The sequence below is a fragment of the Leopardus geoffroyi genome, chromosome A3, assembly GCF_018350155.1.
Source record: "Leopardus geoffroyi isolate Oge1 chromosome A3, O.geoffroyi_Oge1_pat1.0, whole genome shotgun sequence".
In the NCBI taxonomy this organism is placed as follows: domain Eukaryota; kingdom Metazoa; phylum Chordata; class Mammalia; order Carnivora; family Felidae; genus Leopardus; species Leopardus geoffroyi.
The window spans coordinates 86,127,851-86,152,899 of record NC_059336.1 but is presented as its reverse complement, the minus strand read 5'-3'; the positions used below and the strand labels follow the sequence as shown (position 1 = coordinate 86,152,899).

The following is a 25,049-nucleotide window of genomic DNA, read 5'->3' as shown; positions in this document are numbered from 1 at the left end:
CAGGATGCAGACAAATCTGTAAGAGGGAAGATGAGGAACAGAAGACGTTTTGAAAGATTAAGTTTAAACCTGATAATCTTTTTTGTGCAATTTTCATCCACTACTTGAGTTCCTGGGAACTTGCTTTCTGGATTCCATTTATAGCACAGTGCTTTGGCATAACAGAGTGTTTACTTCAACATTTCTTTATTCTACTGCCAGGACATTGGTTTTGTCTCGTCATTTTACAGTCTACCTAAATGTTTTCAATCATTTAAATGACTGTATTGCGTTTAGGTAAGTGGATGAAGAAGCTTCTTCTTTTGGCTTATCTCAGGGCCAAACATCCTTGAATTCAAACATGGGGTTGCTGCTTTCTTTACTGCAAAATCATCTCTGCAGAGCAGATCTACAGAGCAAGCAAACAGGGAAGAACCCCTTGAAGGTAAGCGTTCTAATTGCATCAGGTTCCAAGAATGTCGATGGGTTCCTGTGGACACCCCCGCCCCTGCCCCCAGTCTGACGGGTGAGGCCTCATGGAGTCTGAGAGGCAGCCAGATCCACCAGGGCCTTGTTGGTGCGGTCACACACTCCGTGGAGCCCAGTATGGCTGCGCATAAGTCAGCCTGTGTTTCTCAGAGCTCATATCAAACAGGAAAGGTCAATGTAGAATTCTGGAGAATCAGCTTCTCAGAGTGCCTCTTGAATATGGCAGTAAGTATGTTTGGGGTCAAAGGCAAAGACTATCTACGAGTCAAAAGCCTTAAGGGTCAGTTCAGTCCATCTGAGGCTGAGTCTTCCTGTAGGAGGAGTGACGGGGAAACGTACATGCTTACAGAACTCTCAACAGCCGTCCCCTTTCAGCTCCTGGGAGGACTGAACCTGTGTGTGTCCACTTGTCCCTGAGTTCTGCCAAACAAATCGTGTTTACTTCGCACGTTGTGGACACTGTCGCTATCTTTGAAGAAAAATGTCTGGGAAAGGAGCTGAGCTAGTGCTAAAACTTCGTCGGAGGACGTTGGCAGTCCTGTAAAGAGGAGGCAGGACCAGAACGAGGAGTGAACTGCGGTGTGCCAGAGATGAAAGGGAAGATTATCAAGTGTCAGGTTCTCTGTCCACCATGGTCTTACCTGACTTCAGTGGCCAGTGGAGATATTAGCATTGGCCAGCGTTCTGGTCTCCTACTGCTACAAAATGTAATGACTTTAACGGAAATTGATTATCATTGCTCACAGCAATGTGGGTTGACTTGGGCTCGGCTGGGCACCTCTAACTTGGGGTCTCCTATGTGGTCACAGCAAGGTATCAGCTGGGCTGCAGCCATTGAAAGGATCAACTGGGCTGGATGTCCAAATGGCCCCTTCATAAGACTGGCAAATGATGACGGCTGCCGGCTGGGAGCTCAGGTGTACATGTGTCCTCCACAGGTGGCATGGGCTTCTTGGTGACTGGGTTCTCTGAGAAAATGGCTCAAGAGTGAGCATTCCAAGGGACTCAGGCAAAGGTGGGAAGTCTTCTTATATGTGACCTTCAGAATTCTCAGAGCATTACTTCTGATTCTCTCTCTGTTGGTTAAGGGAAGTCATTAAGGTCAGCTTAGATCTGAAAAGTAAGAATTAAACTCTACTTTTTGAGGCAAGGAAAAACATGCCCAAATAGTGAGGTTAGGAACTGATGGAGGCCAGATTTCAGGCATCTACTGAAGCCTGAATAAACTTCAGTCAGAGAGTAACAGCATATGTATGGAATGGAATGAAACAAATGGTCATTAAATGCTCACGATGCAACAACATCTTTGCATACATTATTACATTTGATATTTTCAACAGCCCTAAAAAGTAGTGTGGCAGATTGATTTTTTTCAGCTCCAATTCTTCACTGGGCCCTGGATCCAAGCTCTTTGCAATGTAACCTTTCAGTGCTCCTCACATGAGAAATTCACAAGGGGATTATCTCCCTGTACAAAAGCACAGGGCTTGTACGTCCCTGTACTTCCTTGACTTTTGGCTTGGTCATATGACTTACTTTGGCCCATGGAAAGATAGGAGATGTCATGCAAACAGGGGTTTGAAATATGCTTGCATTGTTTCTGAGAGTATGGTTGGCTATGCTCTCTGGTGTTTTTGTCCTTACCATGAGAATTCCTCCCAGGGAGGTGGTGCCTCTTCCAGCTGGAGCAGACAGGTGGAACAGACTGGAGAGCCAGCTGGACTCATAACTCGAAGCAGAGATGTTCAGCCCAGCCCAGCCCAGCCCAGGTCAGCCAATTCCCAGCTAGCTGACCATAGATGGGTGAAAATAAATGCTTATTATTGAATGCTACTCAGATTCTGTGGTTGTTTGTCATTGTTGAGTAATAGAGTGGGCATTATTAGTTCCTTTTTTTCCCCCTGAGGCCCCGATCAGTTTTTAAATCCAGCTAGGCTTAATCTAGCAGCCCACATTTTCTGCTACACTGATACTCCGGGAAATGGGCTAAGGTAGTGTGACCAAGCTCCTACTCAGCCCTGGTAGGCATGTAGCGGGAAGCTGGAGGAGACCTCAGTGGGAAGGCTCCTCTCTGTATTGCTTCCCTAGGAAGTTCTTAAAGATTGCTGAGCACTTTTATCTTGGGGCGTGTGTGGTTTTGGGGGGATGCTGCTGCACTGAGTTTTGTGGTTTCCTGAGGAATTTCCACTGAAGAGATGAACAGCTGAGGAGGGAGGGCCCGTCTACAGAGCTCAAGCATGAAAGACAGCATTGTTGATTTGACTGCCTTGTGTGGTTAACTAAAGGACTCAGAACGCCCTGGGAAGGCGTTGGTCTCATAAAGAATAACTCTGTGTGTGTGTGATTGGGAATTTATAGCTCTAACATTGATACTCTACACAATGAGAATAAACAGAGGAGCTGGCTTTCATCTAAGACTTGGCTTTTAATATTTATGCAGATTAAAGCTCTCTTTTCCACATCTCATGCTTGCTCTCTCAGTGAATGATGTTATGTGACGAAGGGTGTGAGAGAAATCCCTTTACCTGGTTCTGAATGCATCCTTTAATCTCATGGGGGCTCAGTTTCCACTCAGGCATCATGATGCTTGCCTTAACTACCTAACACCATGAAGGGCAAACGACAGCCTGGATGGAGAAATAAAACCTTCATCAAACTGCCAGTGGGTGAGTGAATCTGTATGTTTCTGGAAAAAAATTATTAACGGATATCAAGAACCCAGAAGGATGATTTTTAATTATCTTACTTTACATTAAAAAAAAATTTTAAATGCATTTGGGGCTTACCTCTATCGTTATCTGGCCGCGGTCTGTTCAGGCCAATGCTAATATGGTCACTGTCCACTGAAGTCAGGTAAGACCTGTAGACAGAGACATCAGCAGCTCCAACAATTGTCCCTCCCATCTCTCAGCTCCAGAGTCACCACAGGTTGTCCTAGGTTCTGGGCCCATTGGCCATTTGCCATCCTCAAAGCCCCTTGGCAAGGCCTTGGTGGGATCTGACATTGGCTCAGGTTCCTCTTCAGCTCTTGGTCCAAGGTGGCATTTAAAGCCTATATATTGGCTCCTGTCTCTTCCAGATTCCCTTTGAACTGACCAAATAATCCAAAAAATTGAGTTTCAGAGACAGAGGAGTTACTTCTAAACCTTATCTATCTATCTCTATGGACCTTGGGAAAGCCAATCAATCTCCTCCAGAACACTGGGGTCCTTGGAAGGGATTAGGAACCCAGACCCCCTCAGTCCAATCATAGCATTGAGAGTCCCCTCAAGAAAATGATAACATTTACATTAGAGGATTTGATACTTGAATGTCTCCTTAGCTGTGACATTAATCCGAGAAATGCTTGCAGGAACCCCATGAAGGCTCTCCTTCCCAAGTCCTCCTCCAAACTCTAGTGCTGGTTTTAGCAGTAGAAAAGATGGAAGGATGTTGTTACCTGTAGTATGATAAAGGATCAGACTGAGAGAAGTACCCACCAATTCATGATTCCAGCAAAGAAAAGAAAACATTGCCTAAACAGTGCACTTATGGGACATAAAGAAATATCCAGATCCAGGAGGCTGGAAGTGAAGGTGTAATGAGGAGCATATTTAGATGTAGTCAAATCTCTAATATAAAAATGATTCAGGAATGGGTCCATGCTGGCCCAAGAACATCTGACTACAGTAACAAACCTAGCTTCCATTTCACTCAGATGGCTTGCAAGACATTTCAACCACAGAGTTGTAATGAGAACTGCCATTCCAGGCAGGGAAGTGCCCAGTGCCCAAGCTAACTTCAGCACTACCACCAAAGCCTAGTAAAGAAAACATTTGGTGGAGTGTGGACATTTCCAGAAGCAAGGCTGCCTCTGGCCAGATCTCTATCCCAATGCAAAAACTGCCATTTTCAGAATGGCGGAGGATGGAGCTGAGAGCAGGTGCTTTGGGGCAAAGCCTGGTTCTGCCAGCTATTTCAGGGTTCTCAAGAGTAAAGGACATACAGAGTGCGATGGGCGTTCACACTCAGGCCAACCAGGTAAAGCAGGTTAAGAAAACAAGTATGTCGATTGCTTCAATGATCCCCTAACTAGAGAATCCTATTAATTAGAAGACCCAGGTAACTTCAGGCAATAAAACATAAAAAGACAACCTTGTGCCCAACTGAAATATCCCAACCATGCTAAGGCTGTGTTTTGGAGCTTCCTCCTTACTATTCACAGGTAACACATATGAAGAAAGTTAAAGGAAAAAAAAAAGAAGAAAAGAAAATTGTAGGGGAATTTTATTTGTCAAAATTAAATTGGGGGAAACTCATACTAAAGTCATTTGGAGGGATGCTCTGAGAACTCTGTTCAGTTCATTTTTTTCTTTTTTAAAAATTTTCATTAAAAAATTTTTTGTTAATGTTTATTTTTGAGAGAGAGAGACAGAGCACGGGGAAGGGACGGGCAGAGAGAGAGGGAGACACAGAATCTGAAGCAGGCTCCAGGCTCTGAGCTTGTCAGCACAGAGCCCAATGCAGGGCTGAAACTCACAAACTGAGAGATCATGACCTGAGCCAAAGTCAGACACTTAACCAACTGAGTCACCCAGGCGCCCCCATTCAGTTGTTCTTAATAGCACTGCCGTTCTTGTCCTTTGTGATTGTTTATGGTTTTCTGAGTCTGGATACTTACTTGTTTTAAACATAAAGATACTTTGTAATTACTTAGTTGGCACTGTAACTTGCAGGAACGGGTGTAAATTGAAGGAAGACAGTACTTTCTTAGTTTAGAATTCTACCAGGAAATGTTTGCCACTTGACGATAATCATGTCACCAATGCTCATATTATTCCCACTATTGGTTGCAGATACTTATATGAGTCCGCATTTCACGGTGATTCCATGTCCAGGTGAAAACACCTAAATATTAAAGTTTTTCATATTTTCTTTTCGTGTATTTGATCTGTCAAAACTGATAGGTATGATAAGGTCTCTCCTCTTTTGTACTTTTGCTAACTTCTGTTAGCATTTCCAACAGGGTTTTTTGTTTGTTTTATATCCTTTGAATCTACATAATTTGGTCTATAATAAATGTTACAATTGGTAGGTCTTCAATGTGAATTGCATATTTTAGCATCATAAATGACTTCCTATTATTTTATTTACTGATTTTGCCCTAAATTGTACTTTTTTGACAATAATATTAACCCCCTAACTTTATTATTTAAAATGTACTTTTATATTGTTGCCATTTTTTTTCATGTATCAGTATTTCTTTTAGTTTCTTCTTGTCTAATACCTGGATTTTTTTTTTTTATGTTTTTATTTATTTTTGAGACAGAGAGAGACAGAGCATGAACGGGGGAGGGTCAGAGAGAGAGGGAGACACAGAATCAGAAACAGGCTCCAGGCTCTGAGCTGTCAGCACAGAGCCCAATGCGGGGCTCGAACTCACGGACTGCGAGATCATGACCAGAGCCGAAGTCGGACGCCCAACCGACTGAGCCACCCAGGGGCCCCACTACCTGGATTTTTAAACAAAATCTGAGTCTTTATCTTTTAATAAAATAGTCTAATCTTATCACTTAAAAATTTTTATTTCCAAATACTTTTAGATTTTTAGAGGAGTGTGATGATAGTACAGAGAGTTCCTATATACCCTTCACTTAGCTTCCTCTGATATAAATGAACACCTTTCAGAGATCATGATGATCTTTCAGAGCATCTTTCTGAACATCTTTCAGAGAACATGATGATCAGAAGCATGAAATTTATGTTTAGGCAATATTAAAAAGATGACATTAAACAATTTAAGAAACTAACATTGCCATAATATTATTAATTAACCAGCAGAGTTTATTTAGCTTTCACCAGTTTTTCCATTAATGGCCCTTTTCTGTCCCCGGATCCAATCCAGGATCCCACATTGCATTGACTCATCTATCTCCTTAGTCTCCTGCAATCTGTCACAGTTTCTCCTACTCCTTGGAGTAGAGTGAATTGGGTCTTCCAAAAAGATATGGCCACTCTCTAACCCTTGATGCCTGTGAATATGATCTCATTCGGAAAAAGAGTCTTTACAGGTGTAATTAAGTTAAGGATCTTAGGATAAGATCATTTGGGATTTAGGGTGGACCTGAAGTCCAATGACTGCTGTCCTGATAGGAGAAAGGAAAGGAAGATTTGAGACATAGAAACAGAAGGAAGAAAGCCACCTGAAGACAGAGGCTGGGATTGGAGTAATGCAGACACAAGCCAAGCAATACCAGGAGCACCAGATGCTGGAATAAGCCAGGAGGGATTCTTCCTATGGCCTTTGGAAGGAGGTGACTCTGCTGACACTTTGATTTCAGACTTTGGGCTTCCAAAATTACAAAAGATTGAATACGTGCTATTTTAAGCCACATTTGTTGCGGCAGCTCTGAAAAACGAATACAAAGACCTTGACAACTTTGAAGAGTGCGACCAGATGCTTTGCCAAACGTCCATTAGTTTGGGTTTGTCTGATGTTTTCTTATGATTGTCCTGGGGTTATGGATTTGGGGGAGGAATACCAGACTGGTGAAAGACACATCGTATCAGAGGGTGCATGATATCAACATGACTGGTGATGTCGACCATGATCACTTAGTTAATTAAGGTGGTGTCTGTAAAGTTACTCTTTTTCTTTCTCCATGCTCTGTTTATTAGAAGCAAGTCACTGAGTCAAACCGTACTCAAGGGATCCACCTTCTATAAGTCTGCATTCTACTACGAATCTTGGAGCTGACACACATTCTTTTTCAAGGGGGTGCCTGAGCCTGGGTGGCTCAGTCAGTTGAGCATCTGACTCTTGATTTTGGCTCAGGTTATGATCTCAGTGTTATGGGTTTGAGCCCCATGTCAGGCTCCCTGCTGAGTGTGGAGCCTGCTTAAGATTCTCTCTCTCCCTCTCGCTCTGCCCCTGTACCCCACTTGCACATGTGCATGCACATGTACTTTCTGTCTCTAAAATAAAATAAAAAACAAAGAAAAAAAGAAACATTCCTGGAATGTTTTCAAAAGTTGTTAATAGCCTAGGCTTAAAAAAAAAACTCTTTTAATTCCAGTTAGTAGAAATTTCACAGGGTACATTCATTTACCACAATGAAATAAAACTATAAATTGATAATTAAAGAACAAATAACATATAAAAAACTGAGAATTCAAGATACTGTCTTTTTGTCAATGAGGAAATAAAAATGTAATTATTGGTTATTTAAATAAATAACTATAATGTCAAGAATATATATCAAACATTAAGGAAGGAGGTCAAATTACATATAGGAAGAAATTAATAATGGTAAATTTTTGTATTCTTTAACCAAGAAAAGAAAGGCAAAAATAAATTCAGTAGCCAACTCAACAATTTAGGAAAGGAACAAAATAAACTTAAGGGGAGTAAGAATTACCAAATAATATTTTGAAAAGCACAATTTGATAAATTATAAAACTGAAGCGAAGAACTAATAAAGAAACCCTAGAGCTAATTCTTTGGTTTGGAGCAGAGCCCAATGTTTAGATGACATATACTTGGTTGTAGAAGTCATCTGGATGAACTATATTGCAGCTTCAGCAGGAATCTACACCAGGAGCCAAACCTTGACAGAGCTGAAGGTTCAGCCTTAGCCTCACATTGGACAGTTACAAGTTTCAGAAGAATCAGCTTTGAGCACTGACTCCATTGTGGGTGGCAAGTGAGAGCAGACAAAGACACCTCTTTTGAGTATCCAGATTTTCACATCAAACCAGACCTCCTGTTTGGGCACAGTGGTGGTTGTAATTCAATAAGTTCTAGTAGCCATAGAAGAGTCTTCTAGGCTCAGTGAGGCATGTCTGGGGCTCTGGTTCCATGCAGAAGTAAGAGTAACCAATAAAACTCTTTAATGTGAGTACACCCCCGGCACAGTCAAGACACAGAAGGGGAAAGACCCCATAGAGATAAAAAGATTGGAATTTTGCTAATGTTGGAAGAGGGGTTTAAGTATGGTACTTTGAGATATGACCAGGGAGCCATTATTTGCACCATAACAGGCCAGTCAAATTATGTAAGAACAATTCATTAGAAGCTGTGACCCATTTCTGATTAAGTTACATGTTTTATCTTGCTTTGTGAAATAGACTTTTTAACGATGCTGAAATCATAAAAACATTTTCCTATTTGACCAAGGTTTTATTCTCCTATATCACTTAAGATAGTTCATTCCAAATATAAACTTGTTAGAGTTATCTTATTAATTTCTTTTTTTCCAAGTTAAGGCAATCTAACAATTATTACATAAATGAGACAAAACAATGCATCTTTGACAAACTGATTGTTAGCATGCTGTTTAATGGTGAAAAAAATGGAGGTATAAGTTGAGTATATCTGCTATTAGTTTTGTATTTTATATTTCTCCTAATGTTCTAGCCAATACAATTGGCAGGGGAGGGGGAAGAGATGGAATATAAATGATGTAATAAAGAAAGCAACATGGTTAAATTTGTACATTTTATTATCTCTACAAGAATGACTTCACTTTGGATATGAGCTCTGAGTTCCAGAGTCTCTGGGTCATTTTTCACTTCTGACCAGGTGGCTACAGATTTAGCAGTTCCCACTGCCCCTACAGATTCAATAATTCACTAGAACAACTGAACTCAGCAAAGCATTATTACTATAACAGTTTTATTATAACAATGGGATGCAAAGCAGAAATCGCCAAAGGGAGATGCATAAGGCAAGTTTTGGGAGGGTCCCAAACATGAAGCTTTCTTTGTTCTTTCTCAGTAGAGTTAATACCTTTGCTTTTCTCAATAGTCAAAATTGTCACCCTCGTGACATTGACATGGACTATTGCCAACCAGAGGAGATTACCTGAGTTTTGGTGTCCCTGGTTTTTATTGGGGTTTCATTATATAGGGATGATTAATTAAATCATTGGTCATGTGACTCAGTCTCTAGCCTCCTGGCTGTTATCATGTGACTTATAGACCCAACTGTCTAATCACATAGTTAATCTTTCTGGCATAACTTGCTCTGGTCCTGAGTCACATCATTAAGATAAATTATCAGGTGTGGTCTGAGAGGACCACTACCAATAACAAAGATGCTCAATCACTTAAAAAACACCTCCCAGGACACTGGGACAGGGGCCAGCCAAATTCTTTATTATACACCTGCCTGTCTAGTACAAAACAGCAACCTTTCCCCATCTCAACTTTCTATTGATGGTTCTTCTTCCCTCATATTATTCTGTTCCCTTCTTAAGAGTTTTCATCATTATTCGTATTGTGTACTTATGTATTTATTGTTTCTCTTCACCACTGGATGTAAACTTTGTGAAGTCAGGCACTTTAATTGCTTTCCCCCCATAGTTTATCTCTATGCCTAGAAAAGTCTATCACATAGGAGGTGCTCAATAATACTTGTTAGATAAATAGATAGATAGATAGATAGATAAATGGCATAGAGTTGAAATGGGTTGTGCTATTGATAATGCTCTTAGTTAAGGGGGCCGAGCCATGATTTTTATTGTCTGATTTGAATCTTGTGGACCAAAGCAATACCAGGAAAGAGGATGATGAAAGCCTAATTTGAACATCTGGGTAGCAGTGATTTAACTGTAAGGTTTGGCATACGTTTGCTCTAATTTGGTACTTCCTGATATTCTTGATTGGTTATTTTGGATATCTGGTGAGTGTAAAAATAAGTTAAGGGATGTATGTGTCTCTTGATATGAAAGTTCCTTGGAAAATTTGACTTTAGGTTAAAATTTATTCGTTGAAGTTCTAGAAGGATCAGTCGCCGGAGGTTTGGTTTAAACTGTTCAGTTACATCAAAAGTGCAGTTGGGAGGAGGTCCAGAAAGATATTCTAATAATGGGCAAGGGCTTGTAACAGGATATTGTCTGCTCCTCTCTGGTGCCTCTTGGGGTTATGAAGTCACTAAAACTTCTGAAGACCCTGCAAGCCAGCCCTGCATGCTCCCTATATCTCTTCCTGACCCCAGTGGGCCGAGGCGCATAGGGCGAGCCAAAGTTCGGTATGAGTCACTTGGGTTATCCACAAGGCAGACGAAACTGCAAATGGGAACCTGTGTGACAAGCTTCCAAGCAGTGATTTCGAGCCTTGCAGAAGGCAGGCTTGGCACTAGCACAACACAGGGACGGTGGCCTCTCTCCTCGGACCTCTTGGCATCCTGGTGCTGAGTGGACACATTTTCGCTTACTTGACTCTTCCAGGGATGTGACTCAAAGGCTGCGTGTTCGGAACCACAAGCCTCAGAGCTGAGCAAGAGGCGAGAGGTCTCTGCTTTATGTTGGAAAGAAAGGGCAGTTCTTTCCCCAAAGGTCTACCCCTTGTTTGTCTTCGTAACATTATCTTACTTCTTGTGCTTTTAACTTTTAAAACTTGTCCCTAAGTCTTGAGTTAGTGCATAAGACTATTTAGGAATATAGGCCGAGTATAAAGAATAATGACACAGCACATACCCATGAACACCCCTCCCCTCGATCTAATTTGAGGGAGAGGGACAGCGTCACCGTTACCTTGGAAGCCTTCCGTTTGCCCCTCCATGGACCCTTCCATCCCCCTCAGGGGTTCACAATTATAGCGAGCTCTGTGTTATCATTCCCTTGCTTTGAATCATAGTTTTACCACATATTAAGGTATTTCTAAAATAGAATATACGTGTTGTTTAGTTTCGCATGTTTTTGAACTTTATGTAAATATGATTTGCTTGGCAGGCTCAACATTGTTTTCCAGAGAGTCATGCATGTTGTTGTGTATGGCTGTGATTAATTTGGTTTTCTTTTTGTGATGTTTAGTATTCTGCTAAGTAAACATATCACAGTTTATTTATCTATGCTTGTATTGGCAAAGATTCAGATTGTTTCTAGTTTTTTTGCTGTTCCAAACACTGCTGCTATGAGCATTCTTGTACATGTTTCTGGATGCCCATAGGCAAGAATTTCTTTGGGGTCTATACCTAAGAGTGGTAGTGTTGGATCGCAGGAAATTCACATCTTCAGGTTATTGGACAATGCTGAATTGTCATGCCAATTCATGCCTGCCCTGGCCATGTACTGTTACTCTGTACCCCCCTCCAACACCCGACACTAGACTTTTTCAACTGCCAATAGGTTGCATATAACATGATCTATCGCTATGATTTTAATATGCATTTTTCTTATTAATAATGAAGTTAATATCTCTTCCTATCTAGATTCGCCATCCAGGGTTCCTCTTCTAGAAACATACCTATATCTACTTTTCTACTTCTTATTCGTCTTTTTCTTGTTGATATGTAGGAATTCTTTATGAAATTTTTTAAATGAACTTTTATCCACTTTATGTGTTGCATATATCTCTACTAGTTTGTGGCTTATCTTTCTGCTGTATTTTTGGTGTCTATGGATAAAAGGACACTCTTATCTTTAATGTAGAGAAATTTATTAATATTTTGCTTTATGGCTAGAGCTTTTTCTGTAAAGTTTAGCAAATCCTTCCCTCTGTCAATAGTCCTGAAGTTATTGTTCTATATTATCTTCTAAGGCTTTTTATTTTGCCTTCTTTATTTAGGTGTTTAACATACATGAAATTGTTTTTTAAATATATGGTATAAGGCAGGGTGTCTGGTGGTATTTTCCCATTTCTTTGTATTCCATATGGCTACCTAATTATTTTAACATCACTTATGGAAGAAGCCCATCTTTCTCCCACAGCCTTGGAAGGCAGTCTATATCCTATTTCAGTCACCTATAGATGTGTGGATCTATCTGCGGGCTTTCTATTTTATTCCACTGATATATTTGTATATCCCAGTACTCACATTGCATTGTCTTAACTACTATGTCTTTATGATAATTATGGTAGGTCAAGTTCACCCATTTTGTTGTTCTACAGCAGTAATTTGGCTATTCTTGACCCTTTCAAGAAGGGTCTGAGATTTTACCCTACTTGAAAGCTGTAAAGTTGCCTGCTGTAGTTTCATGGTTGACGACAGAAGACGTGAGCCCCCTGGCTAAGACACGAAGGACTTTGTTAGCCACAGCACAGCAAGTAGTTTGCACTGGAGCATGTCTGTGTCAGGATTCCTTGTCCATGAGCTTCACAGGGCAGTGCATGTGGACCCAGAGGGAAGCTTGCACACACACTGGGGTATATTACATAGTAGGGTGTAAGCTTATAGAACTCAAATATTTTATAATGGGCAGTAAACATGCCTACTTTTTGCTCTCCAAAGAGACACTATCACTATATTCCAAGACTGCTTATCATACAAACATCCTTACAAAAAAAAAGTTGAGAACAAAGAGGAGTCAGTGCTTCTACTCATAAGATGTATAGAACCATCAAGGATGCATGAAGAATTGTCTTCCAACTGGCCCCTTGATCTTGAATGCATATTATAAATTTAGCTTGTTATGTCCACACATACACATGCACACACTTGGCCTGCTGGGAATTTGTTTTGAATCGCTTTGAATCTATAGATTGAGGGAGAGCTCACATTCTTTTAGTAACATGTCCTGTAATTCATAGCCATGGTTTCTCTGCATTTACTTAGTCTACATTAATGTCTCTCAATAAAGTTTCCAGAGCGGTATAGCACATAGTTTGCTTAATATATTACTTGGTAAGATCATATCCTATCTTGGCTCAAATTCCTGCAGTGTCTCCCTCTTTTACCCAGGATAATACCTGACGTTCTAACACTGGCCTGCAGGACTCCTCACAATCTGGCCCCCTGTTGCCTCTTTGCTCTCATCTCCTTCTGCTCGCTGTTACACTTATTTTCCTCAGCCACACTGACTTCCATGCTGTACTTTTTTATTTTATTTATTTATTTATTTATTTATTTATTTATTTTTAACTTTTTTATTTTTGAAAGAGACAAAGTATGAGCAGAGGAGGGTCAGAGAGAAAGGGAGACACAGAATCTGAAGTAGGCTCCAGGCTCTGAGCTGTTAGCACAGAGCCTGACACGGGACTCGAACTCACGAACTGTGAGATCATGAAGTGAGCCAAAGTCAGATGCTTAACTGATTGAACCACCCAGGTGCCCTCCACGCTGTACTTTTAATTTGTCCAGACACACTTCTGCCTTAGCATGTAGCACTATTTCCTTTGCCCATAATGCTTTTTTTCCCCAGAAATATTGGCATGGCTAACTGCTTAATCTCTTTCAGTCTTTGTTCAAAGGTCACCTTTCAATGACGCCTATCCTACATACCTGTTAATAATTGCAAACTGCCTCTTCCCTCCTGTCACTCTTGATTTCCCTTACCTGCTCTGCATTTTCCCCTTAGTATTTGTCATTTTCTATTTGGTAGGATAGTATTACATGCCTATAGTAAGACAGTATACTATCCTACCAAATTTCCCACCGTTCATTTACGTATTTGTTCATTTGTATTTTGATTATATTGATTGTTTATCTCTGCCTCCTCTAACTAAAATATTAGCTACACAAGGCAAGGATTTTTGCATTTATATTTGCTGATGGATTTCAAGTGTGTGCAATAGTGCTATGCATGTAGAAACTGCTTAAGAAACATTACTTAAATTAAGTAATTTTTTTCCAAATTTTGTCGTATATTTTCCTGGTATATAAACACTATTTCAAAATAAAGTTTCTAGGGGTGCCTGGTGGCTCATTAGGTTGGTCATCTGACTCTTGATTTTGGCTCAGGTCATGACCTCACAATTTGTGGGATCTAGTTCATGTCGGGCTCCCTACTGATAGCACAGAACCTGCTTGGGATTCTCTCTCTCCCTTTTTTTCTTCCCTCCCCTCTTGTGTATGTGTGTGTGTGCTCTCTCTCTTTCAAAATAAATTAGTAAGCATTTAAAAAAAAAACCCAAACAAAATAAAGTTTCTATATGTTTGTTGTTGATATATAGAAATGCAGCTTATATTTGATAGCCAATTTTGTATGCAGGGACCTTTCTAAATGCCCTGATTCCCATAAATTATCTACAGATTTGTTTGTATTTTTACACAGAAAACTATGTCATTTGGGCATAAGGATAGTTTTTTTTTCTTCCCTCCTTCCTTTCGAATCTTTATATTTAATTTTTTTTCTTTACTAATTTTCAGTACAATGTTTCTAGAAGTTTTGATGACAGGCATTTGTCTTATTTCTTGTCTTAAGAAGAATGTTTTCATTGTTTTACATGATACAGTAGTTTTTATTTTCAGATAATCTTAGATTAGTTTCTTTTAATTCTAAGTCTTCTGAGAATACTTGTTTATTATGATGAATATTTAACTTTATTATGTTTATTTATTACTATTTTTGCTACTATTGAGATATATCATAAGATTGTTGTCTGTTGATTTTTCAGTTTGGCAAATTACATTATTAATTTCCTAGTATCAGACCATTTGCATTACTAGGAAAAATCCAACATAGTCGTGCTGTATTCAATCTTTTCAACACTTTGCTCAGTTCATTTGCTATCAGTTTGTTAAGGCATTTTGCATCTGTAATCTGTATTCATAACAGAGATTGCTCTGTATTTTTCTTTTCCCATACAATCCTTGTCAGGTTTTGGAATTGAGTTACTCATATTCTCCTGAAATGCATTGGAGAGTACTCCGCCCTTCCCTCCTCCCCAACCTATACATTTGAATAGTTATTTAAGATTAGAATAATCTGTATTTTCAACGTTTGTTAAATCTCAGTATAAAAACCACCTCGGTCTGGAATTTTCTTGTGTAAAGTTTTTAAACTTCTGAACCATTTCTGTTACTGGTTGTAGAATTATTCAGGCTCTATATTTCTTCTTGGGTGATCTTTGGTAGGTTATTTCTTAGAAATTTGGGAGCACCTGGGTGGCTCAGTCAGTTGGGAGCCTGACTTCGGCTCGGGTCATGATCTTGTGGTTTGTGAGTTCGAGCCCCACGTTGGGCTCTGTGCTGACAGCTCAGAGCCTGGAGCCTGCTTCAGATTCTCTTTCTGTCTCTCTGCCCCTCCCTTGCTCGCTCTCTGTCTCTCTTCCAAATATAAACAGTAAAACAAAAAGAAATTAAAAAAAAAAAGAAATTCAACTTGAGCTTTCAAATTCATTAATATAAAGGTGTTCACAATATCATTTTATGAACATCTTTAAATCTGTGGCATCTGTAGCTCGGTATCCTTTTTTTCTTTTTAGCATTGCTTGCGAATTATCTCCTTTTTTTTAGTGTTTTTTTTTTTAATTAATTAATTTAAAAAATTGGAGTGTACTTGACACACAATGTTACATTAATTTCAGATGCGTAACTCAGCAGCTTGACAAGTTTGTACATTATGCTTTGTTTTTTTTTTTTGTTTTGTTTTTTTTTTCCAACGTTTATTTATTTTTGGGACAGAGAGAGACAGAGCATGAACAGGGGAGGGGCAGAGAGAGAGGGAGACACAGAATCGGAAACAGGCTCCAGGCTCTGAGCCATCAGCCCAGAGCCTGACGCGGGGCTCGAACTCACGGACCGCGAGATCGTGACCTGGCTGAAGTCGGACGCTTAACCGACTGCGCCACCCAGGCGCCCCAACATTATGCTTTGTTCACCGCAAGTGCAGCTACCCTCTGTCCTGTTATGTTGCTGTTACAGTATCATTGACGGTCTTCCTGACGCGGTGCCTTTTATTCCTGTGACTTATTCATCCTGGAACTGGAAGCCTGGGCCACCCCCTCCCCTTCTGTGTTGTCCAGTTCCCTACCCCGACCCCTCTGGCAACCTTCGGTTTGTTCTCTGTAGTTCTAGATCTAATTCTGCTTTTTGTTTGTTTATTCATTTGTTTTTGGTTTTGTTTTTTAAGCTTTTTTTTTTTTTTTACTTTTTTCAAATGCTTATTTATTTATTTATTTACTTACTTACTTGTTTATAAGAGAGAGAAAGAGAGCGAGGGGCAGAGAGAGACAGTGAGAGAATCCTAAGTGCTGTCAGCACAGAGCCGGATGCAGGGCCCAATCTCACCAGCCCTGAGATCTTGACCTGAGCCGAAATCAAGAGTTGGACACTTAACTAAGTCACCGAGGAGCTCCTGTTTTTGTTTTTGTTTAGATTCCACTTATTTATTTTTATTTATGGTCAATTCTATCTAAAGTTTGTCAATTTTATGCCTTTCCAAAGAACCAAGTTTTGACTTTGTTGAGTCTTACTATTGCACATTTTTTTTCTATTTTATTAACTTCTGATATTGTCAATAATACTTCTTTCTTCCTACTTTTTTTGGATATTTTATGCTTTTCCTCATTTTTTTTTAAATTTTTTTTTTCAACGTTTATTTATTTTTGGGACAGAGAGAGACAGAGCATGAACGGGGGACGGCAGAGAGAGAGGGAGAAACAGAATCGGAAACAGGCTCCAGGCTCTGAGCCATCAGCCCAGAGCCCGACGCGGGGCTCGAACTCACGGACCGCGAGATCGTGACCTGGCTGAAGTCGGACGCTTAACCGACTGCGCCACCCAGGCGCCCCAACTTTTCCTCATTTTTAAAGTTGAATTTTTGACTCAATTTTCAGCTTTTCTTCTTTGATGAATAGAACATTTCAGACAATAATATTTCTTTTATCCTTTGCTGTATCTGCTACTCAGGTTTTGCTATGTACTGCTTTCCTTATTGCACAGTTTCAAATGCATTCCACTTTCATCATGAATTCTTCTTTGGCTCATTTGTTATTTAAAAATATGCTGCCTAATTTCAAAACAAATGCAGCTATCTTGTTTTATTTGGAAGGGAATATTTGTTCTCTTAATGAAACTGAAGTTAGAAAAATGTGTGTTTCATAATGCCAATCATTTGAAATTTTTTGAGATCTGACTTCTGTCTTAGCATGTGATCAGTATTTGCAAATGTCCCATAAGTACTTTAGAATAATATGTATTCTGAAGTGTTATACATATGCTCACTAAAATAAGCTTGTTGGGGCGCCTGGGTGGCTCAGTCGGTTAAGCGTCCAACTTCGGCTTAGGTCATGATCTCACAGTTCGTGAGTTCGAGCCCCGCGTCGGGCTCTGTGCTGACAGCTTAGGGCCTGGAGCCTGCTTCACATTCTGTGTCTCCCTCTCTCTCTGCCCCTTCCCTGCTCATGCTCTGTCTCTCTCTGTCTCAAAAATAAATAAACATTAAAAAAAATTTTTTTTAAGAAAAAAAAATAAAATAGTCTTGTTAATTTTGTTGAATGTTTTTATATCCTTAGCTGCTTTATCTGTAAGTTATTGAAAAATATGTGTTAAAATCTTTAACTAGAGCAGTTAGGTTATTAAATTCTCCTGTAATTTGTATAATTTTTCTGTAATATATTCTGAGAGGTGTATATAATCTAGAATTTTTGTATCTTCCTAGTGAATTTAATTTCTTATCCTGAAATAGTGACTAGACAATTCTAGGAAACATGGGATTCATCAGCTCCCAAAAGTCAGTTACATGACACTGTATCCAGTTTGTGACTCACCGGTTTCTTTGTCTCTCGATCACAGTGATAGGGCAGTATCTAAGCCTTGATCTTTGATGGGTGTCCACATTTCATGGCTTCAGGGTACTTTGAAATTTCTACTGCTCTGGTAGTACACATCATGTGAACATCAATAAAATCGCCTCAAAATACAGAAAATTATTATAATTGCTTTCCAATAAGGCCTGGTAAATGTTGCATTTTTACAAATGACGAGAATCAGAGTCCTCATTTTTTTGTTGTTGTTATGGCTATTTAGGGGTATCCCATCTGAAAACATTAGAATGGATTAGTTATCCTCTTATGGCATCAGGATTTAAGAAGTATGTATAGGAGTTTTGGGGGTTTTTTGTTTGTTTGTTTGTTTTTTACTGAATGGTAGTTTCATACCGTCACATACAATATTTGGAGACTATTTTTCTCTGAGATCTTTTTCCTTCACTGGAGACTGCATTGCTGTATCTGTACTATGTGACTCCACTTTCCTGGCCAGTGAGTGGAGGCTGTGGGCCCTTGAACTTAACAGGGTCAAGGAAAATTGGAATTGAGAGTCAAAAGAATAAGACATTACCTCTTGAGCTGGAAAGGTAGAAATATGGGAGATGAGGCTAACATTTTGGCTCAGCCATCTTCTGGCATGAGTAAGGAAAGAACCATCTGCGAGATGGAAAGAGGAGAGAAGCAGAATTTAAATGTTTGTTTATTTATTTATTTATTTATTTTGAGAAAGTGAGAGAGAGAGAGAGAGAGAGAGAGAGAGAGAGAGCAGGGGAGGGGCTGAGAGAGAAAGAATCCCAAGCAGGCTCTGTGCTGTAGAGCAGAGCCTGTCTTCGGTTCTTGATCTCATGAATTGTGAGATCATGACCTGAGCTAAAATCAAGAGTCAAATGCTTAACAGACTGAGCCACCCAGATGCCCCTAAAGAATATTAAAAAAAAAAAAATGTTTATGGAAGAGAGAAGCAGAATTTAAAGAGGAGCAGAGAAGAACTAATACGTGGCTTCCAGGAGAGAGGAGACTTGGGTCTTGATCTCAATATGGTTCCTGGTTCCAGTGTCTTTGATTTTCTTGCCCTAAGATTATTTTAGATACTTCAATATCCTTGCAGTAAACCTCCCTTTCTGGCGTAAGCTTGTTTGAGTGGATTTCTGCCCTTGCTGATCTGAAATGTTACTGTGCACATCAACTGTGGAACAGTTTTTAGAGCAGTCAGATTGCCTTGGATTCATTCCCAGAACTGTGGTTAGTAGTATCCAAAGCATCTGAAGGGGTTCTTTATAAGGGACAGACCCTGAATATAGGCTAACAGTTGGGTCTAATACACTTGGACGGCCTACCCACCACCACACGGCACTTTTGATCCTATGCATTCCAAACAGAAATCATAAGGAATTTAGTGCTGAGTAGATTTATTGAAACTTAAAGAAGCCAAGCATAACTGGAAGAATACATTTCAGAATGACATGATAAAAACCTTTAGAACCCAATGTGGTTTTTTTTTGCATAAAATATTCTGATCATTAAATTCAAAGTGACTTTTTTTTTTCTTTTTACACCTCCAATTCTCCACATAAGGAAATTCTCAGAATCCAGAGTATATCAGCACGGAGGCATGCTTTTGAGTAAAAGAACAGGCTTGCCCCTGATTAAAAAAAAAAAAAAGAAAGAAAAGAAAAGAAACTGATATCAATGTCTTTTCAAGGACTTTTTTTTGGGGGGGGGGGTGTTACAGTTTCCAAACTAGCTATGCACAGATTTCAAGATCTATCTATCTATCCATCTATCTATCATCTATCTATTTAGATTAAATCAATCACTTCAGAGATCTGGAAGGTTGCCATTAGGTTAAGTAGGTGGATACTTTGTTTTTGTGCAAGTTATTCTTTGAAGGCCCTGAAATTAAGTGAATGAGCTATAACAAGTCAATAGATTCTATTAGCATTCTTTTTTCACTGAGAAATTCATGCAACACTTTAAATATATTTTGTGGTAACTCCAGATCCACTCTTGAAAGGTCGTATTTCCAAATGGTGAAGAGCACAGAATCCAACGCCAAAATGTGTGGGACTGACCCAGACAAAGGATTTGTGACCTATCCCTGTGCCTCAGTTTCCTCATCCAGAAAGTGGGAATAACAATACCTATCACATAAGACTGCTGGCAGGAGTTAATAATTTAACACACTTAAAGCACAGAGCAAGTGCTAAGTAACTGGTGTCTTCTGTAGACATGCCCGAGAATAGTCTGACCATATCAGCAGCAATAACTCACAATGCACCATAGAAAGCCTACTTACCTTCAATCTCATCAGCTGTGTATGTTGGAATCCCTCTGCACATGCCAGCGATGGGTTTTCCTAACTTTTCCAGATCATTGACTCTCTCAGGGTTGATTGAGTATGTCAGACTCGTGGGAGGTGGTCCCCCTGGTCCTTTACCCTGAAGCTGAGTGTGGAAAGGAAAAGAGGGAATGAATGTCCAGCTCAGTAGTTTGTTAATGAGGGATGGGTACAAGGCCAGTACGGGGTATTGCTTGGCTACCATTTTCTCATAATCAAAATGACTGTTGGAGTTGAAGAGCCAACTCCAACCCCGTGTATCTCAGAATTTCTGTGTCCCAAAAGATTTAGCTGGTGTGAAACCTCAGTTTCTCATAAAAGCAGAAATCTGAGGCTAAATTTATTCTGAAGCTTGGACCTCATTTGGTCATTTGGTATTTTTTGGATTGAGCTATATAATAATCAGATTCTGACAATGGAGTTTATCTTCTCTACTGTGTCAGTGAAAGGTACCTATCTGTCAGTTACAGAAATATGAGCTCAAGCAAACATTTTAAAGAGCAATGCATCTTCTGTCCCCACCCAACTAGGGTTGCCAGGTAAAACAAAGGACACTCAGTTATATTTAAATTTTAGACAAACAAATCATTTTTTCAGTGTAAGTATGTCCTAAATATTGCATAGGATATACTTATGCTAAAAAAAAAAACAAAAACAAAAACTTATCCATTGTTTATCTGAAACTCAAACTTAACTGGGTATCCTCTATTTTTATTTCTAAATCTAATAACCCCAACCCAACTTTTGTGTAACTTTGTGTAACTCCAAGTGGAGAAGTGCAGGCAGCTCCCATTGGCTTGAGCAGAGTTTTGCTCCTTGAACAGTAAAGGCAGGTGTGAGCCACAGCACTGAGTGTGGTGGCAGCTGTCTCTCCTCAGGAAAGTACTAGTTCCTCTTCCCTTTTTGTGCTGCATGTTACAACGTACTGTGGTCAAGAGGAAATGACTGTGACCTCATTATTTACTGGCAACCAAAAGACCTCCCTTGAACAAAATCAAAAAGACTTTTATTTATACCTTCTTTTCCTTGACCAGTGCATCAAGAGTATGAAGAGAGGGCATGACATCCTTGTTCATTCTGTGCACAATGCATATCTTTTTTTTAAAGAGTCTAATCGCAGCAAAGTTCTGTTAAAGAAAAAGGTAGATGGAAGGAAGTAGGTTTTCCAAGGAGGTTTTTTTTTTTTTTTTTATCAGACATCAGTTTTACCAGCAGAGGGAAATAGAACTCAAGGATGAACCTAGATAAGAACATCAGATCTGGCCCTGTTTTGCAATCATGTCTATAGCTAACGTTTGTAAGAACCTAGTGTCTAACTCGTTGCTCTCTCTTCAAGTTCTCACATGGAGTCATTCTATATATGTCCGTTTTGCTGAAATAAACTTCAAATTGCTATCACATTTGAGTCTTATTTGATCTTCACAACATTTCTAGGAGACAGGTAAAACAGGGATTAGTTTTCTAATTGACCACATGGATAAAACTGAAACAATAAAGAATGGGCTTATTAAAAGTACAAAATTTGTTACATACAGAGCTGGTAATTGCAGAGGTGGGTCTCCTAACCAGAGTCAAGTGTTGTTTTTGTTTGGTTTTTGTTTTGTGTTTCTCTTACCAGTTAATATTGTCACCTACATTTCCTTTGTTTTTTTTCTTTCGAGTTACAGGTGAAATGTCCATCTCTGGCTTTTTGGAAGGAAATTGAAGATAGACTGAAATAGGGAGCAGTAATATTGTGCAGGTTTTTCCTCATTACTGAGGGTATCTCGAGAGAAGGCAGAAGGTTGTTCGTATTTTTCTAACAGCCCCACAATTCTGTGGGCATAGTGGATCCTAATTACCGTTCATTGCTTTGAATTTTAACTGATTGTGGGAAACATTAATAGTGTTATATCTAGTCGTGAAACTGGCTGACCAAAGTAGGCACTTTGACTTACAACTCTATGCTTATGTGCAGTTAGAAATTATTTTATTTTAAATTCTTTTATGGTTAGCAGACATTTTTGTTGTTGTTGTTATAAAAAAAGAAACATCATATTTGTAAAGAACGGAAATTGCATGTTGGTTACCTACAGTATTGTAATCCCAGAGGGCATTCCAGGAGCCCCATCCATTGTTATTGTCAATATTGGCCACATTATGTTCATTGTTGACACTCACTGACTGCTGCCCACTTATACCACTGTTGCTGTCACCGCCAATGTTGATATCCTGAAATTTACAAGAAATTGATGGTGATTTAATGCCACATTTCTTTGCAAATGCATTTTAATAATACGCTTTAAAAAGTGTAACACTTACAGTGAAAGCAAGGGCTGGGGTCAGGAAGACTCCAAGAAGTCCGGCAAAGACAATCTAAAAATCATAAATAACATTGGTCTAGTATCACATGGCAAAACAATGTCCTCTTCTTTCTCTACCCAAGCTTATAAAAAATACCGATTTTACCACTCTCTCAAGTGATCCGTCTTTCTTCTTTGACCTTGTATTTTTTTTTCAACCATAGAAAGTTTTAATAATAATGTAAGATTATAGCTTAATTACTGTAGTAATCATGTTATTGTGGTATATAGTTTTAGAATTGTTAATGTAGGAGCACCTGGGTGGCTCAGTCAGTTAAGCATCTGACTCTTGGTTTCGGCTCAGCTCATGATTTCACGGTTTGTGGGTTCAAGCTTCATGTCGGGCTCTGTGCTGACAGTGCGGAGCCTGCTTGGGATCCTTTCCATCTCTCTCTGCCCCTCCCCTGCTCACACCCACTCTCTCTCTTTCCAAATAAATAAACATTTTTTAAAAAAAGAAAAAATAATAATTGTCAATGTAGGTCTTATAAAAAACTGATGTAGTATCAGTACACTGAAAAGTACATTTGAAAATGAATAGCATATACAATATGAAGATGGATATACGTTCTGAGAATTAAGTCTGAAAACGATTTAATTTTCCTCTTTGATCTGGGATACTTTCCTCCCTTCATCGACCTCCTAATAAAAAAAGACTCTTTTTATCTAAAACAATTTTTTTAAATTTTTTTTTTTAACGTTTATTTATTTTTGGGACAGAGAGAGACAGAGCATGAACGGGGGAGGGGCAGAGAGAGAGGGAGACACAGAATCGGAAACAGGCTCCAGGCTCTGAGCCATCAGCCCAGAGCCCGACGCGGGGCTCGAACTCACGGACCGCGAGATCGTGACCTGGCTGAAGTCGGACGCTTAACCGACTGCGCCACCCAGGCGCCCCAAAACAATTTTTTTAAAGCAATGGATTGGTAAGCAGGCTAGCTGCTGCTATTGAGAGACCAAGGATGGAGAGGTCCGGCTGTCAAGTGTGGTTAGCAGAAAGGCAGTCAGTAACTGTCCCGGGATACCTAGGTTAGTCATTTGTCATCGGGTACATGACATTAGTTGTCAGAACACAGAGCTTTATGCAGGTGCCCAATTCTGAGTACCTGTTCTCATTTCCTTTACCTGGGACAAAATGGTTTGAGGTCTGCCCTGGTGATTTAAGGTAATTCTTTTATTTGCTTAATTTTTCTCCTGATAGCTTAAGAAGGAGGTAAAAATTAGTCTCCTAAACAGTGAGAGATGGGGGAAATTTTAGAGATCCTCTAGTACATAACAATCCATTCACATATGAGGAAACTGAGCTTCAGATGTTCAGTAACGTGGCCAAGGTTGTATCGGCTAAGATTGTACCCCTTGTTCACAGCAGAACCAGGAGAGAAACCAGATCTGACCCGGGTTGGGAACTTTTTTTTTTTTTTCTTAATTTTTTGACCTTGCTGTTATTAGAACTAATTTCTAGATAATTATGTTACATTTGCAACTCCACTACAAAGCAGACACTGCTGTAACATAGTGTTCAATATGTTGAAACATGAAAATATTCATCGGGTTTCTAGCCCCTCTGCATCTTGTTGTAAGTGACACACAGCACCACCAGTTCCTTTGGTGGAATTTCATGGTGTACCTACTCCACTCTTAGCTTTTTATCTGGAGCCATAGGTGAGAGGCTGTACTAGCTTCACGCTTCAGGTATTTTTCATGGGTAAATGACTATGGACAGGGTTCGAGCAAATCTTTCTCACTTGGACCTCTGTTTCACAGCAGAGAATGTGACAATAAGTCTCTCACCCATCTAACTTGATAATGAGCTTTTATCTTGCCTGAACATGTTCAGGAGTTTGGTCAAAAGAGGTATTCAGCAATGTGGGGAAAGATTAGATATTTTCTAGGACTTAGGGACTGCTTGCTTTATGACCAGACCTGAACAAGGAGAACTGAAAGGTAATTTTATTAAGATAGCATGGTATACGATGCTCACAGAGCTGTCTGCTCCCAGTATAACTATGGCTGCCCTCAGAGATGTTTTTACTTGCCACAATTCAATGAAAAGAAAGGAGATTTTTTTTTTCCAAAATAAATTTTCCATTATGGTGAGATTGTCATAAGAAGCAGACCCACTTAGCTCAGAATATTAACAGTCTCTAACCATCAGATAATGAATTCAGAAGGAAAAATCTACTCACTGTGAGCTTCATCTTGGCTTCACCAAAGCAACGGAGTGGAGAAGAAGGCAGGTATGAACTCAGATGAGAGCCCTTCTCATATTTGTACTTAACCAGCTTTACTCAAACTAGGTGTGACTAGGTGGGGTCAAAGATTTATCTTTCTCCAGCTTCCATATCTGTGCCATGATCCAGCATACCAGGAAGCCTTTGGGAATATCTCCTTGGTCAGCAAGGCATTTTGACATGGAGCTGAGCTGACTCATCATTAGTTGAAGTTGAAGATATCACCACAAACTCAATATGATTAATGATAGCCTCTGG

General features: G+C 39.6%; 2 protein-coding genes across 4 annotated transcripts in view; one reads left to right on the top strand and one right to left on the bottom strand.

Annotated features, from left to right (window-relative positions):
• GKN2 (gastrokine 2) overlaps positions 1 to 25,049 on the top strand; it is a 326,024-nt gene that overhangs the window by 277,220 nt on the left and 23,755 nt on the right. Inside the window, exon 2 of one of the 3 annotated variants that reach the window (XM_045446313.1) lies at positions 317 to 424. The exons of the other annotated variants lie outside the window; for them this stretch is intronic. Coding sequence (XP_045302269.1) covers positions 341 to 424 — 84 coding nt within the window. The 5' untranslated portion in view covers positions 317 to 340. The remainder of the gene's footprint in view (positions 1 to 316; positions 425 to 25,049) is intronic. 3 annotated transcript variants of the gene reach the window in all.
• GKN1 (gastrokine 1) lies at positions 19,273 to 24,872 on the bottom strand. The gene is made up of 6 exons (XM_045446317.1): positions 24,747 to 24,872; positions 22,520 to 22,573; positions 22,292 to 22,429; positions 21,235 to 21,345; positions 20,177 to 20,324; positions 19,273 to 19,522 (listed from the first exon to the last, which is right to left on the bottom strand). Exons 1-6 carry the CDS (start codon positions 24,756 to 24,758, stop codon positions 19,431 to 19,433), a joined length of 555 nt encoding a protein of 184 aa, XP_045302273.1. The 5' UTR covers positions 24,759 to 24,872; the 3' UTR covers positions 19,273 to 19,430.